The following is a 14149-nucleotide window of genomic DNA, read 5'->3' on the forward strand; positions in this document are numbered from 1 at the left end:
AAATTATTTAAATTTAAATTAATATAAAATAAATAAAATTAAACATAAAATTTAAAATTATAATTTAAATTAATCTCAAATGCATGACATATAATTAAAAACAATAAAAATAAATTATATAACATAATTACTCAAATTTAATTTTCATCGTCCTCATGTCCAAAACGTTCCCAAATATGTTCGACTAGATCTCCTTGAAGTTGGCGATGAACTTGTTTTTCACGAAGAGTTGCTCTTCTTTGTAGTCTTGTTGCAAGATTCGGATGAGGACCGCTAAATGTTTCAGTCGTTGAGTTGTTGCTACCTGCATCACTACAAAAAAGCGCGTAAATTGCGGCGGTTAATTTAATAAAATTATGGCGGTTTGAACCGCCACAATTTACAAATACGACGTTTTAAAAAAGGCCGTTATTTTTGCTGCCGCAAGGTAAATTATGGCGGTTTAAAATTAAACGCCGTGCAAACCGACGTATTTTACATAATTTAGAGTGGTGGTTCCTATTTGAAATTAGTGGCTGTTACAAACGTCATATAGTTCACGTAATAAACAAATAGCTTCAACATTTACGTCAGTTAAAACCGTCGTAATATACCAAAGCTTACGTCATTTAAAACCGTCGTAATTTACATATTTTATTAAGTAAAATTAAATTGTATAACCGCCACAATTTTCAAATTAATTTAAAAACGATCTCTTTGAATTTTGCTAAAATAAATTTAACTTTTTGTCACAATTTAACACCAACACTTAAGTAAATTAAAATAGCTATAATAACTTTAGATTTTTTCTTTCTCGTAAAAACAATTGGTACTGACCCTTGTAATAACACATATGAACATAGATTTATTGTTATAATAACATATATGAACAATTACAAACCCTTGTAAATATCATGTTAGTTTGTCAATAACTAGTTGCCTTATGAGGACTGGTGCCACAATTTAGCAAAAATTGGTACTGAATTGCACTATAATAGCAGTCAGACCTATGGCTGCTATATGGAACAATGACTATCCTAAATAAAAAAATTGCATGATCACCAATATGAACACACTGATAGGAATTAAAAACAAATAGTCAACCTTAACCTAACAATATTGGACTATAGAAGAATATAGAAACCAACAAAGCTAAACTCAAATCATAGAGAAAATCAAAATTACATGGTAACTTTAAATTTTTTATATAAGTATTGCAATCTATTCCAAAAATATTAAAACATAAAAATGACCAACAACTTTTGTATCCATTATCTTAAACTATTCTCAAAAAAACAAGTTTTAGAACATAAAAGTGCCATAGAAAATCATATGTCCTATGAAGGACTCTGATGATTTTCTTCATGTGTATTGCTTGCATCTGATGATCTTCTTATGTCACAAGGTGATGGAGGTTCACTTTCTACTTCGGAAGCCTACGAAAAACAAAACAATTATTATATTACAACTATTCACTATATTATGAATTGTACAATAAACACCAGCCATATGCAGCTTTGGGCTTTTTTTCAACAAATGCCAAAAACAATATAATAACATAAGAAAAGCACAAGTGCAACATTACAACAGAGATCCTCAGTATATAACGGTTACAGAGCAAAAAAAGAAAAAACTACAAATTCGCCTACAAAGCCACCCTAATTACCAATTCAGAATATAAATTTACCTCATCCTCAAAAGATAAAAACAAACCTACACCCAATGACACCTCTGTAACTTAGAACACAGCCTGAAAATACACATCTCTACACACCCAACAATATATAAAGAAAAACAACAAAGCACTGCCACACCAAACACCGGCAAAACCAGCACACAAACTCACGTTACTGCGCAATCAACTACCCAATACCTAACTAGCAGCCAGAAAACTTCAGGACATATATAGCACAGAACCGCAAACGGCGCATCTACTACCACTGCCCCCCAATAACAGAATACCATAAACGATATGATTAATTGAAATTGATTCCAAGGCACGCACTAGGATTTGCACCACGTGCCAATATCATTGGAATTTCCTCATTTCGGAGTACTTTCTCGTTCCTCGATTTCCAAAGACTCCAAACGCCAACTAATTAATCACTATCTTCTCTAATACATTAGGCCACACTAAAACTCTAAGGCATGATGATTATGCTTCTAATTCTCGACGAAATCACATAAATACAGCACATAGAAGCTACAAAATTAACTACATTGATTTTAAACTTGAAATCTAAAACTAAAAATTCAACAAAAATTATTAACTAATTAATATACCTGTTGTGTTTGATTTGCAAGTACGGCAGCCAACTCTACAGGAAGTGTACCACCTTCTTTCTTACTAATGTATCCAACAACTGCCTCCAATAGAGCTGTCACAGATGCAAGTCTTTGTTCCACCAATGAAGAACTACCACTTGAAGTACTACCACTTGAAGAACCAAAATCCATACCACTAAGTCTTGTAGTGGTATGTTTAAAAGCAGTGGTAGGAACCACTCCCATGCCCATTGCTCGAACACGGCCAGGATGCTCTCTTCCTAATACCTTTCCAACAACATCATTTGAAGAAATTTCAGCAGAAGCCTCAGGGTTTTGATTTAAATGCTGGTCAATTTTTTCCTACATAAAATACAAATAACCAATGACTATCACTCGTTTTAATATATTATAAAACAATAAACATAAACTTAACACATATTTGGAAATATAGATTACTAATTTACCCCAATCTCCTTAGCTTTTTCATTCACATAGCTTCCATCTTTCTTTTTGTGGGTCATATTCCACATTATACCTCGACCAATAGTCTTACCACTCTCAATAGTCTAAAAAATTAAAATGCAAATTCACTGTGAATCAAACTAATGTCTAAAAAATTTGTTTAGATAAGTATATTGTTAAACATAATATCTCAATAGTCTAAAAAGTAATACTTAACATGAAAAATTATTTAGATAAAGATAGTGTTAAACATACTAGCTCATGTCTCCTCCTTGCCAAAGACTTAGCACCACACGTATGAGAAAAGAGTTGTTTCTTCCTTATCTGTTGGTTTCTCTTACAAAGATCCTAAAAGTGAAAACTTATTACTTAACACAACAAAAATATTATATATATATATATATATATATATATATATATATATATATATATATATATATATATATATATATATATAACTATTCAATATACAATGACAGATAAAAATAGTGTACCATCGTTTCTGGTTTTGAGCGATACTCAACAAATAATGCCCAATGGTCCAGAGGAACGTCGCCAGGTCTATTTTTGATGATTTCACTTTTGCTCAAAAGCGGGTTATTTTTAGCTTTCCAAAGATTACCCCTATATTCCTTCCATTTTTTTCCAATCGAACCCTCAATATACCTTTTAGCTAAATCTTCATGTACCTTAAAACAAAATCGAGGCTTTCAAATAAAGAGTGTTAGTCTCATATAATATTACATATGCAAACTCTCAATAAATGTGTAAAATCAAAATTAATTTACCTCAAAAAGATTTTTCCATTGTTCATCAAAATATTCCTCAGGCATGTCTGACCACTTATCAAAACCTATAGGAAAAAATAGACTATTCGTTGCTAGTAGTCCACATACTCCAGCAAGCAAACCGGCAGCCTCTCCAATAGGTGAATGAAATTCATCAAACTCCACAATAATACGCAAATTATTTGGCATGTCGTTGACATCCTTATAAGTCAAACGCAATTTTTGAATTGCACCGTGCTTTTTATCTGTAAGATATAAAGTTATATGAGTAAAACCAAAAAAATATATAATAAAAAATACAACACATAACTAGATTAAAAATTTTCAATATATTATACCTTGTGCATCTACAAGCCAATAATGGGTAGATGCTCGACCACCTCTGTGTTGAGAACTTTCACCTCTTTGTTGTGATGGTTGTGAGGATGCTTGCTTATTTAATTGAGATGATACATTAGCTCTAAGATGAGAACTTTCAGCACTTTGTTGTGAAGATTGTGAGGATGTTTGACTAGGTAATTGAGATGATACATTATCTTTAAGATGAGAACTTTCGGCCCTTTGTTCCGAAGGTTGTGAGGATGTTTGGTTAGGTAATTGAGATGTTACATTAGCTCTACGATGTGAACTTTCAGCTCTTTGTTGTGTAGTTTGTAAGGATGTTTGGTTAGGTAATTGAGATGATACATTTTCTCTAAGATGAGAACTTTCAACACTTTGTTGAGAAGGTTGAGAGGATGCTTGATGAGGTAAATGAGTTGATACATGATCATCAATTGGTGCAGTAGTAGACACAAGATTTGGTGCAAGAGGAGCTACTAGATTATGAACTGAATCATTAGGTACAGATGCAACATGTGTGGAGCTCTGATTAGCTAATTTAAGAAAATTTGTAATCCTCCTTGGCTTTGGCATTGCTGCATATAAAATAAAATAGTCAATTAAAAAAACATAACATGAAGAATTTGCAAGTAATATGAAGTATATATTTATAGGAACATCAAAGTCATAATATGAAATGTAAATCATCACATCAAAGTCCCACATACTTCACATAACAACACCAACAGTTGTAATAAACATCAGAAGGCAACATCATTCAGTTATATTTAATGTACATGACATGGATTTAGGTTCAAATGCAACAAATTAACAAAACCATAAAGCACTTGATAAAGTAATAATGTGTTTTAGAAAAGGTGAGGGTAAGAAAATGGAGTCAAGTTGTTGTTGTACCAGTAGGGAGTCACACTCACAGTTATGCACAACACTGCACATATTTTAGTGCATCATAAGAAAGGTTGGTGGGATCACTAAGATACACTAATATGTACATTATTTCGCATATGTGGCTTCAAAGTTATCTTAGTACAACTACTCATTTAAGTGACAAAGCTTATGTTATATCCACAATTTTCTTTTATAACTCCAAAAGATCAATCCAGTTTTGTCATATAACCTAACAAAGCAAACGAGTTAATTTTTTTGGAAACATGTAGAAACTATATACCTAACAAAAGTTCTGGAAACTATATGTGCAACACTTGTTCTACATAAAATAAATAGGGTTCTATTTTATCAATGGAAGAGTTCTAGTCAACAAAACATTTTTCAAATACAAGTATTTAACAATGATACAAATAATTAGATCATCACCTATATATAGTCATTGCTCTTATTCTGACATAAGTTCATCTCCATCAATCTCATCATTAACATGCCCCTCACTTATTAGTTCATCATCTACATCCTCCCTTATTAAAGACAGATCATCAAAGTCTCCAAAAAATTGATCCAAGTTTTGCTCAGGACAAAGTTCAATTTCTATTTGATCTCCCATATCATATAAGTCTCTTGGCTTCAAATTGACAACAACACTCCAGTCTTTATCTATCTCATCATTCACATAATAGACCATTTGAGCTTGTGAGGCCTCAATGTACGGATCGTGTTCTTCACGATCACCAGTGTGAATACTTCTTGAAAAATTAACGGAACTAAAACCCCATGCATCTTTTTTGTACCCCCTATCCCTAGTTGTGTCAGCCCATTTACATTTGAATAGAGTAACTTTAAATCGGCCATAGTAGTTAAGCTCAATGATATCTTCTAATTTCCCATAATATAACAAATCTGCTTCTCTGAAGTTTGTATCGACACTACTAGAAACACACGATGTTGAAGATGTTAAATAAACACCACTATTTTGGGTTTTCAACCCATGCTCTCGTGCTAAGGTTCGAAATTTGAATCCATTGATATTAAATGCGGAATATCTTCTAGCTTGTGTTGTTGGACCTTTTGCAAGATACTTGAGATCATCTGACACTATATTTGATATGTCTGGGTTCATAATCTAAATTTAAACCGAAAAATGATTTAATAAATTACATAATTCTATAAACATCCATAAAAAAAGGTAAGCAAAAATTATGGGAAATTTAACCAACCCTTTGAGGAAACCAAATAATGAAATCTTTACTGATCATTTTCTCTATCTCTGTTGTTGACTGCCTTCGCCTCTTAGATCGTATCCGTAAGTACTCTTTAAATTCACTACATATATAATTTATATTAATTTAGGATGATTAATATCATATATCTTACCAAACTTGACATCATTTGAAAATCTTTGAGGTACTCACTCTATATAAGGTTTGACTTGGGGACAATTTAACAACACATATCGATGTGCTTGAGTTTTCTCCATGGTTGATAAATCAAAGGTCGAGAATGCTCCTACTGCCCTGCCTATAGGTGGAAAAATTGTAGATCTGTGGGATGAATCTCTTTCATCAGGATAATCATCAACACGCGAAGGTCTATTGATTCGAGTCTCAATGTCATCTATATATTGAGAGCAAAATGTGAGAACCTCTTCTGCAAGATATCCTTCAGCAATAGAACCTTCGGGTTGTGCCTTATTCCTAACATAGGATTTCAAGTGTCCCAAGTACCTAAAAAAGGGGGTTTAAAAGTAGCAATTGTTAATCACTTAAAGGGGAGATACAAGAATAACCTTAAAAGGAAGTGAGTTGACCACCTTTCAATAGGATACATCCAACGATAGTGTACTGGACCTCCAAGTTTTGCTTCACCAACAAGATGACAAGTCAAATGAACCATGATTGTAAAAAATGAAGGAGGAAATAACATTTCTAAGTGACAAAGAGTGAGAATGATTCGAGACTGGAGTCTATCGAGATCCAAGTGACTTAAACTCTTGGCACATAATTGACGAAAGAATGAACATAACTCTACTAACACTGCAGTCACATTGTCTGGTAGGACATTTCGTATAGCAATAGGTAGTATTTGCTCCATAAGAACATGACAATCGTGGCTTTTCATCCCAAAAAGTTTTCGATTGTTTATGTCAACACACCTAGAAATGTTACTTGAGTATCCATCAGGAAAAATAGTATTCTTCAAAGTTTGTAGGAATATATCTTTATTTGAATTTGACATTGTAAATAAAGATGGGCGGAATCTTTTATTACTATCTGGCCAAAGATCCTTCCTTATTCCCATTAATTTAAGATCCTCACGAGCTTTAAGGTTATCTTTTGATTTCCCAGTTTCATTGAGCAAAGTGTATACAACATTATCACAAACATTTTTTTCAATGTGCATAACATCTAAATTATGGCGCAACAAATTGGAATCCCAATAAGGAAGATCAAAAAATATACTTTTCTTCCTCCACTGCCTTGGTCCTTCATCAATAGTTTTCTTTTTCCGTTTTCTTTTTCCTCCATCTTTGTCTTTAGATTCTAACACTTTTCCAAAGGCAACATTTACTCCCTTTAACTGGTTCAAGATATCTAGCCCTGACAAAGTAGCGGGCGCATCTCTTAGCTCAACTTTTCCATTAAAACGAGACCGACTCAATCGAAATTTATGACCTTTTTCTAAAAATCGACGATGACCCATAAAACACCATTTCCCACCTTTCTTTAATCTATAATTTTCAGTATCATTATTACATGTGGGGCAAGCAAGCTTAGTGTGTGTGTTCCATCCTGATAAAGTTCCAAGCCCTGGAAAGTCACTAATAGTCCACATCAAAGCTGCCTTCATCATAAATATTTCATTTTTTGACAAATCTAATGTTTGAACTCCATCATACCACAATTCTTTCAACTCTTTGATAAGAGGTTGTAAGTACACATCTATATTATTTCCTGGCGCTTGTTTTCCAGGAATGATCATAGAAAGGATTGTTGATGTATGCTTCATGCACTCCCAAGGAGGGCGATTATATGGGATAAGAACTACGGGCCAAATGCTATAGTTAGTACTCATCACACCAAAAGGGTTAAAGCCATCAGTGGCTAGGCCAAGTCGTACATTTCGAGAATCCGTAGCAAATTCTGGATGCAGTAAGTCAAATGTTTTCCATGCCTCAGAATCTCTAGGATGTCTCATCATCCCATCTTGATTAGCCTCCAATGCATGCCATCTCATAGACTCTGCGGTTTTAGAACACATAAAAAGTCGTTGTAATCTTGGCTTTAGTGGAAAGTAGCGTAGTATCTTTGCAGATTTCTTCTTCTTGTCATCCTTCCACCTAGATGTTTTGCATCGTTTGCATTCTTCGAAGTCTTGATTTTCTTCACCCCAATATAACATACAATCATTTGGGCAAGCATCTATCTTAGTATAATCAAGACGAAGTTTGTTGATTATTTTCTTAGCCTCATAGAATGAAACAGGAATCTTGGCATCTACAAACACGTCTTTTAATAACTCTATAATCATAGTCATTGCTTTGTCACTTACTCCACACAAGCATTTTATATGATACAATTTAATTAGAAATGATAACTTTGAGTAGTTTGTACACCCTTCATATAATGGTTGATTAACATCTTTTAACAACTCAAAAAACTCGACCTTATCTTCACCGCACGTTGAATTACGCCCTTCGCGATTGTGCTCAGAAGATGGATCAAGATTATTCGGACTACTTTGGGTAAATCCAAATGCATCATGGACCATGTTTTCCATTGTATTTTGTGGTTGAAAGGTATCTTCCGTGACATGTGCCCTTTCAACTACTTGAGGCTCTTTTATACTTGACCTTTCACCATGCCAGTTCCAAACTTTGTAATTTTTTGGAAAAGGTCTATTTTTGAGGTGTACATAAACCTCATCCCATGTTCCCCACTTCTTGAAACCACATTTTGAACATGGGCACTTTATCTTAAGACCATCAATAGATTTATGGTGAAATGCGAAATTCAAAAAATTAATTAATCCATTTTCATATTCAAGCGTGTCTTGTGATTTGTCAATCCATGATTTATCAATTGGCATGACTACAAAAGAAACCAAAACATTGTATCTTAAATTAAAGACTATCAAATCATGAGCAGTCCTAAAGAAAGAATAAAACATGACAAGAACTATATATAGAAAAAACAATATAAATGTGTAAAGCAATTTAAATGTTTAAACAGGACAAGATGAATACATAATCCTCATAAATAGTTTTCACTTCCACATTAGATTCTTTGTTGCTCATATATACTCTCAACCATATTGACCCTACTTGATTTTAACCATCAAAAAATAAATATGAAAAAGAAAGAAGAAAAAAAATAATATAAAGAAAAACTCATAATTAAAATTTAATATTATTGAATGTGATATTGAAAAAAAAGGTTAATCATTAAAATTTTATATGTGATATTAAGAGGACCGTGTGTGTTTGTGCTTGTCCCCTCTTTTAAACTATGTCCATAAAATACACATAATACATGCAATCATGAAATCATGAATGGAGAGGCATTTATGCTAAACACAAGAGAAATATTTGGCTAGACACAAACCTAAATAATTTAAATATTATTTAGATAATATGGAAATATAGGTGACATCTAGCTAGGGTGAGTCATTAATTAAGTGGTTCATGGGTGGACAAGTTTTATAAACCACCCGATTTATTTAAAGGTTTAGATGAGTTAAGGAAAAAATTGATAACGACTATATTTTTCCGCACACAATCCTTCCACTCTTTCGTCTCTAGTTCTTTCGCTGAGCAAATAGCCGGTTACCACACTTTTTGGGCAATCGTCGGCAATAACATGTCAATTAGTTTATGCAAGGATCTCGCCTGTGGTTAGTGTCACTTGAGGAAGAGAAATTCATAGGTTATTGATTGTGTTAAATCAAAATTACCACTTGAACAACTGCTGCATTTTGCTTATGATTGTATCATCTTGTAAAAATTATAGATCTAGTTCAGTTTAGTGTTAATGTCTTACTTCAGCAAAACTTATTTCAGTGTCAGTTCCATCTTCTTTTTAGTTTTTAAAAGACATCTTTATTAATACACTGCATATAAGAATGAAGCAGTGGCTGCAAAACAACACATAAGGCATTTTTTATACAACTAAAAAACAATAGTCATCCTATTACATTAAGAATCTATCAACCCCCAACATCCATACACTCTTAATCAACTCTTAATCAACGCCGTGTTGCCAAATTTCATTCTTCTCTTTTTATTTTAATTAAGTTATTAATTTGTATAAATGCCACACAAATACTTCGAAATAATGTTTCTATTTTTATAGTAATATATAATTTCCCATTTTATTGAATCTTTGTGTATAACATGTGTTATGTGTATGTTGATGGTTTTAGATATAAATGAAAGATTCATAAATCTGTAGCAGAACCATCTCCCGTGCAGAATTATTTGAACATTAGGTATAATTTGAGCATCTTACTAAGATTTACATGTGCAATTTACAATTGTTATGGTGTGCTTGTAAAAACTTTCCTTTAGAGCTTAGAATAGCATTTTTTTTACATAAGAACTATGATGAGTATATTAACATTTGGTTATCAAGTTATTATTAAACTCTTGGACCATAAACTCTTGGCATCATAAAAACCTGATATGCAACAACCAAATTGATCCTTGGACCATCCTACATTAAGGAGATTTGTAATACCGCCTAAGTTTCAGTTTCATAACAATTTTTTTAGTGAAATTAGTGTTAATGAAAAACTATTATCTTTATGTTTGGAGGGTTTATTTCTTTCATGTTCTTATGTTTCTAATAAAATTACTTGAATCCAAGGACCATCGTTCATGCACATTATTACAGGAATGTACTCTAATGACAAATGTTAACGTCGTCCTCATTGAACACACAAGTCCTCATTGAATACACAAGTCCTCATTGAACAAAACTGGACAGAAGGAATATGTCCTCATTGAACACAACAGGACGAGAGGAATACGTTAACCATATTGAATTCAATTTAACCATATTCAATTACTAACCCTATGCACAAATCCATACCTATATCAGATTTGTAATGAAGGAGATAGATAGGAATACATTGATCTAAACCTATACTCAAATACGCATATAGAAGGTAACTATTTGTAAAGAAATTAACAACCCAATATGAACATGATTAGAGAACTTACTTCAAAATGGAAGTACCCAAAGGTTCTAGCTGGTGAAGTTAGTGAGATACTAGTGACTCAATCAAGATTTTTCTGAAAAGAAGAGAATATAAGTCAAACGCAATCTAATATGGAATTTCGTCAAACAGTTGATGTGCATCGTGAAATGAGGTTATATACTTATGCATCAAGCAACTACAAAGACAAGGAAAGACTCACCAGCTAGAAAATAGAGTTATGAATCCAAGAAGGAAAGCACATTATTACCTGGAAATTGATTGACTGTAGAATTGTTGATTGTCGAGTAACAGAATCGAGCAGTAGAACGACCGATTGAAGAACTTTAGATTGCGGAGTAGCAGAATAGAACACCAGAAAACCTGTTTACAGAAATACGGGTTGTGAATTTGCAATTGAACGAAGCGAATATGACCGTTCAAATGATTGGTAGGGTTGATTATTAGGGTTCCATATTGAGTGAAGATGTTTAATTCCAATTTCAAATCATTTTTAGGGTTTGAATTTGAATGAACAAATTGAAATCGAAAGGGTTTGTGGAGAGGAGACGAAAAGAAGGAATCAGATTGAAATCGTATATTGAAGCGAAAAGGCTGAATACAAAGGAGAGGAGATGAATACGATTTGGTATTTTTTTTAATTCATGGTATAGTGAGTAAGAATATTATTATTATTATTATTATTATTATAATTATTATTATTATTATTATTACTATTATTATTATTATTATTATTATTATTATTATTATAGTTTTTTTAAAATAAATTAACTATTATTTAACATTAATAGAAATTTGTTTTATTATTAATTTTATATAGATAAGTGAATGAAATAAAAGGAAGAGAGAGATAAACGTACGTTGTAGCGCTATGAAATTTCAGTAAATAGTGGCGGTTTTAACCGCCGTTTAAGTATTAACTCTACGACTCTTAGTAAAACCGTCGTAATCAACCGTAAATTATGGCGTTTTGGTATAACCGCCATAACTTAACCGCCCTAATTTACGCGTTTTTTTGTAGTGCATTATCGTAACAGTAATCAAAATCACCTCCATATGTGTGTCGTTCGTCTTCGACAATCATGTTGTGCAATATGATGCAAGCATATATGGTATGCTTGAGGGTTTCCATGTGCCAAGCACGAGCTGGACCACGTACTATTGCAAATCGAGATTGAAGCACTCCAAATGCACGTTCCACATCCTTTCTAGCTGATTCTTGGTGTTGTGCAAATAGTTTTCTCTTTTCTCCTTGCGGCATTGAAATGGTCTTGACAAATGTAGCCCACTCGGGATATATACCATCCGCTAAATAATACCCCATATTATATGGATTCCCATTGATTGTATATTGCACAGTAGCAGCACGTCCTTCCAAAATATCGTTAAACACATTAGATTGGTTTAGCACATTAATGTCATTGTTTGAACCTGCAATACCAAAAAATGCATGCCAAATCCATAAGTCTTGTGATGCCACTGCTTCAAGCATGATCGTGGCTTTACCATGATCACCTCGACAAAATTGTCCTTTCCATGCAACAGGACAATTCTTCCATTCCCAATGCATACAATCAATGGAACCTAGCATGCCTGGAAATCCACGTGACTCCCCCATTTGTAAAAGATGATCAACATCATTGTTATTAGGCCTTCTCAAATACTCAGCCCCAAATACCTCATTCACGCCCCTTACAAATCTCTCTAAGCACTCAATTGCAGTGCTTTCACCAATTCGAACATATTCGTCTACAATGTCAGCGGAAGATCCATATGCCAACATACGAATAGCAGAAGTGCACTTCTGCAATGGTGAAAGACCCATTTTACCAGTTGCATCGACCCTCATTTGAAAATATTCATCATGATTTCCAAGGGTTTCTACAATTCGAAGAAACGAATGCCTATGCATTCTAAACCTTCTACGGAATTGGGCATCAGTGTATACTGGATTTTCTGAGAAGTAGTCGTTGAATAATCGTATATTCCCTTCTTCACGATTCCGATCTATCACTGATCTTCTTTTTTCGCTTTGATGAACTTCCAGATTGACGTTCCTTCTCGAGCATTGACAACAATAGTTCTTCGTCTGTGTTGTCCATAAGTTCTTCTTCAATCACCTCCCAAAAAAGTTTGTTGAGGTTGTTTGAATTGTTTGAATCCATTGAAGTGAGATAAAAGTGATAGAAAAATGATAGAAGAATGAGAGAAGGGTGATAGAAGAATGATAGATGGTGGTAGAAAAGTGAGAAAAGAATGAAAGTATTGTCATACCCCAAAATTTGCCCATCCTAACATTTAACTTTTTATTTTTTAACTTTGATTTTATGAGAGTTTGGTTTAATTTTACTAACATTAGCCTTTTAAAATAGCTTGTTTAAGACATTTGTTTAGTTTAAAATAAGTTTATCTTTACTAATCCAAATTCATTTATATAATTGTTTGTTTTAAATTATTTTTAAGTTTAGTAATTATTAGTTTGATAATATTTTTATTTTTTATTTTTATAGTTATTATTTCTACTTTTATTTAGAATAGATTTACCTTATTGTTATTATTTTTAGATTCATATTATCATTATTATACTATGGTTTTTTATTTGTCCATTATAATTATATTAAGAGTTTTTTTATTAATAAAAATGAAAGAGAGGCAAATAGTAACGTGAAAAGGATCCAAACATGCCAAAATCCAAACCTGCATCTTCAACTTCTTCAAATCCAATCATTCTAAAAATACAACAAATCTCAATCAGATTTGAATCAGATTCAATCAAGAATTAATTGGGTTAACCTAGGATGCTGTCATATATATGTACAAGAATTGCAGATGAAAAGAAAAAGGAGGTTTTGCAGCCCAGAAGCGATAATACCAAACAAACAAAAAAAAAGAGAGTCTTGAATTCGGTTTGGAGATTTGAAGGAGATTCCAAGGCTTCTAGACATTCAGACACGTTCCTGGGAGTTTGCTGGTCGTTTCCCGATCAAGATCGAAGCTTACCACACCCAGAACCGCACCCCATAGTCACGGTTTATTCTTCTTTTTTTTCTCAAAGTCGATTTTAATGATTCGTGCATGATCAATATAATTTGTTTGCATATTTATGTTCTGGATGTTATTTAGAAGCTTTCCATGTAGATTTATCGAAGTTTGGTTGCAGATATGAAGAAACACCATTGTTAGGTTATTGAAGCTTGGAATTGGGG

At 32.9% G+C, this 14149-nt stretch overlaps 2 protein-coding genes across 5 annotated transcripts; both read right to left on the reverse strand.

Moving 5' to 3' along the window:
- Positions 1 to 728: 728 nt before the first annotated feature.
- On the reverse strand, positions 729 to 11571 carry LOC131661819 (uncharacterized). 4 transcript variants are annotated; one of them, XM_058931460.1, is made up of 9 exons: positions 11194 to 11571; positions 10948 to 11019; positions 3836 to 4414; positions 3498 to 3742; positions 3204 to 3398; positions 2965 to 3057; positions 2712 to 2813; positions 2263 to 2607; positions 729 to 1415 (listed from the first exon to the last, which is right to left on the reverse strand). In XM_058931460.1, the coding sequence occupies exons 3-9, from the start codon at positions 4410 to 4412 to the stop codon at positions 1317 to 1319; spliced, it is 1656 nt and encodes a 551-aa protein (XP_058787443.1). In that variant the 5' UTR covers positions 4413 to 4414; positions 10948 to 11019; positions 11194 to 11571; the 3' UTR covers positions 729 to 1316. The 4 variants fall into 4 exon arrangements, with proteins under 4 accessions (XP_058787443.1, XP_058787442.1, XP_058787441.1 ...); XM_058931458.1 differs by having other exon boundaries at positions 753 to 1415; positions 3204 to 3416; XM_058931459.1 differs by lacking the exons at positions 10948 to 11019; positions 11194 to 11571 and adding an exon at positions 5154 to 5293 and having other exon boundaries at positions 748 to 1415; positions 3204 to 3416.
- A 375-nt stretch (positions 11572 to 11946) lies between these two features.
- On the reverse strand, positions 11947 to 13513 carry LOC131658292 (uncharacterized). The gene is made up of 2 exons (XM_058927602.1): positions 13488 to 13513; positions 11947 to 13000 (listed from the first exon to the last, which is right to left on the reverse strand). The coding sequence occupies exons 1-2, from the start codon at positions 13511 to 13513 to the stop codon at positions 11947 to 11949; spliced, it is 1080 nt and encodes a 359-aa protein (XP_058783585.1).
- Positions 13514 to 14149: the final 636 nt, after the last annotated feature.

Source organism: Vicia villosa, linkage group LG3, assembly GCF_029867415.1.
Source record: "Vicia villosa cultivar HV-30 ecotype Madison, WI linkage group LG3, Vvil1.0, whole genome shotgun sequence".
Classification (NCBI taxonomy): Eukaryota; Viridiplantae; Streptophyta; class Magnoliopsida; order Fabales; family Fabaceae; genus Vicia; species Vicia villosa.

Coding starts and splice junctions, on each gene's coding strand:
- LOC131661819 (XM_058931457.1), bottom strand. CDS start 8,816: ATGCCAATTGATAAATCATGGATTGACAAATCACAAGACACGCTTGAA. Junction 6,455..6,540: donor TGGATGTATCCTATTGAAAG/GTGGTCAACTCA, acceptor CCCCTTTTTTAG/GTACTTGGGACACTTGAAAT. Junction 5,854..5,947: donor TTATTTGGTTTCCTCAAAGG/GTTGGTTAAATT, acceptor GTTTAAATTTAG/ATTATGAACCCAGACATATC.
- LOC131658292 (XM_058927602.1), bottom strand. CDS start 13,513: ATGAATCTAAAAATAATAACAATAAG. Junction 13,001..13,487: donor CTAAAAATAATAACAATAAG/GTAAATCTATTC, acceptor ATGCTCGAGAAG/GAACGTCAATCTGGAAGTTC.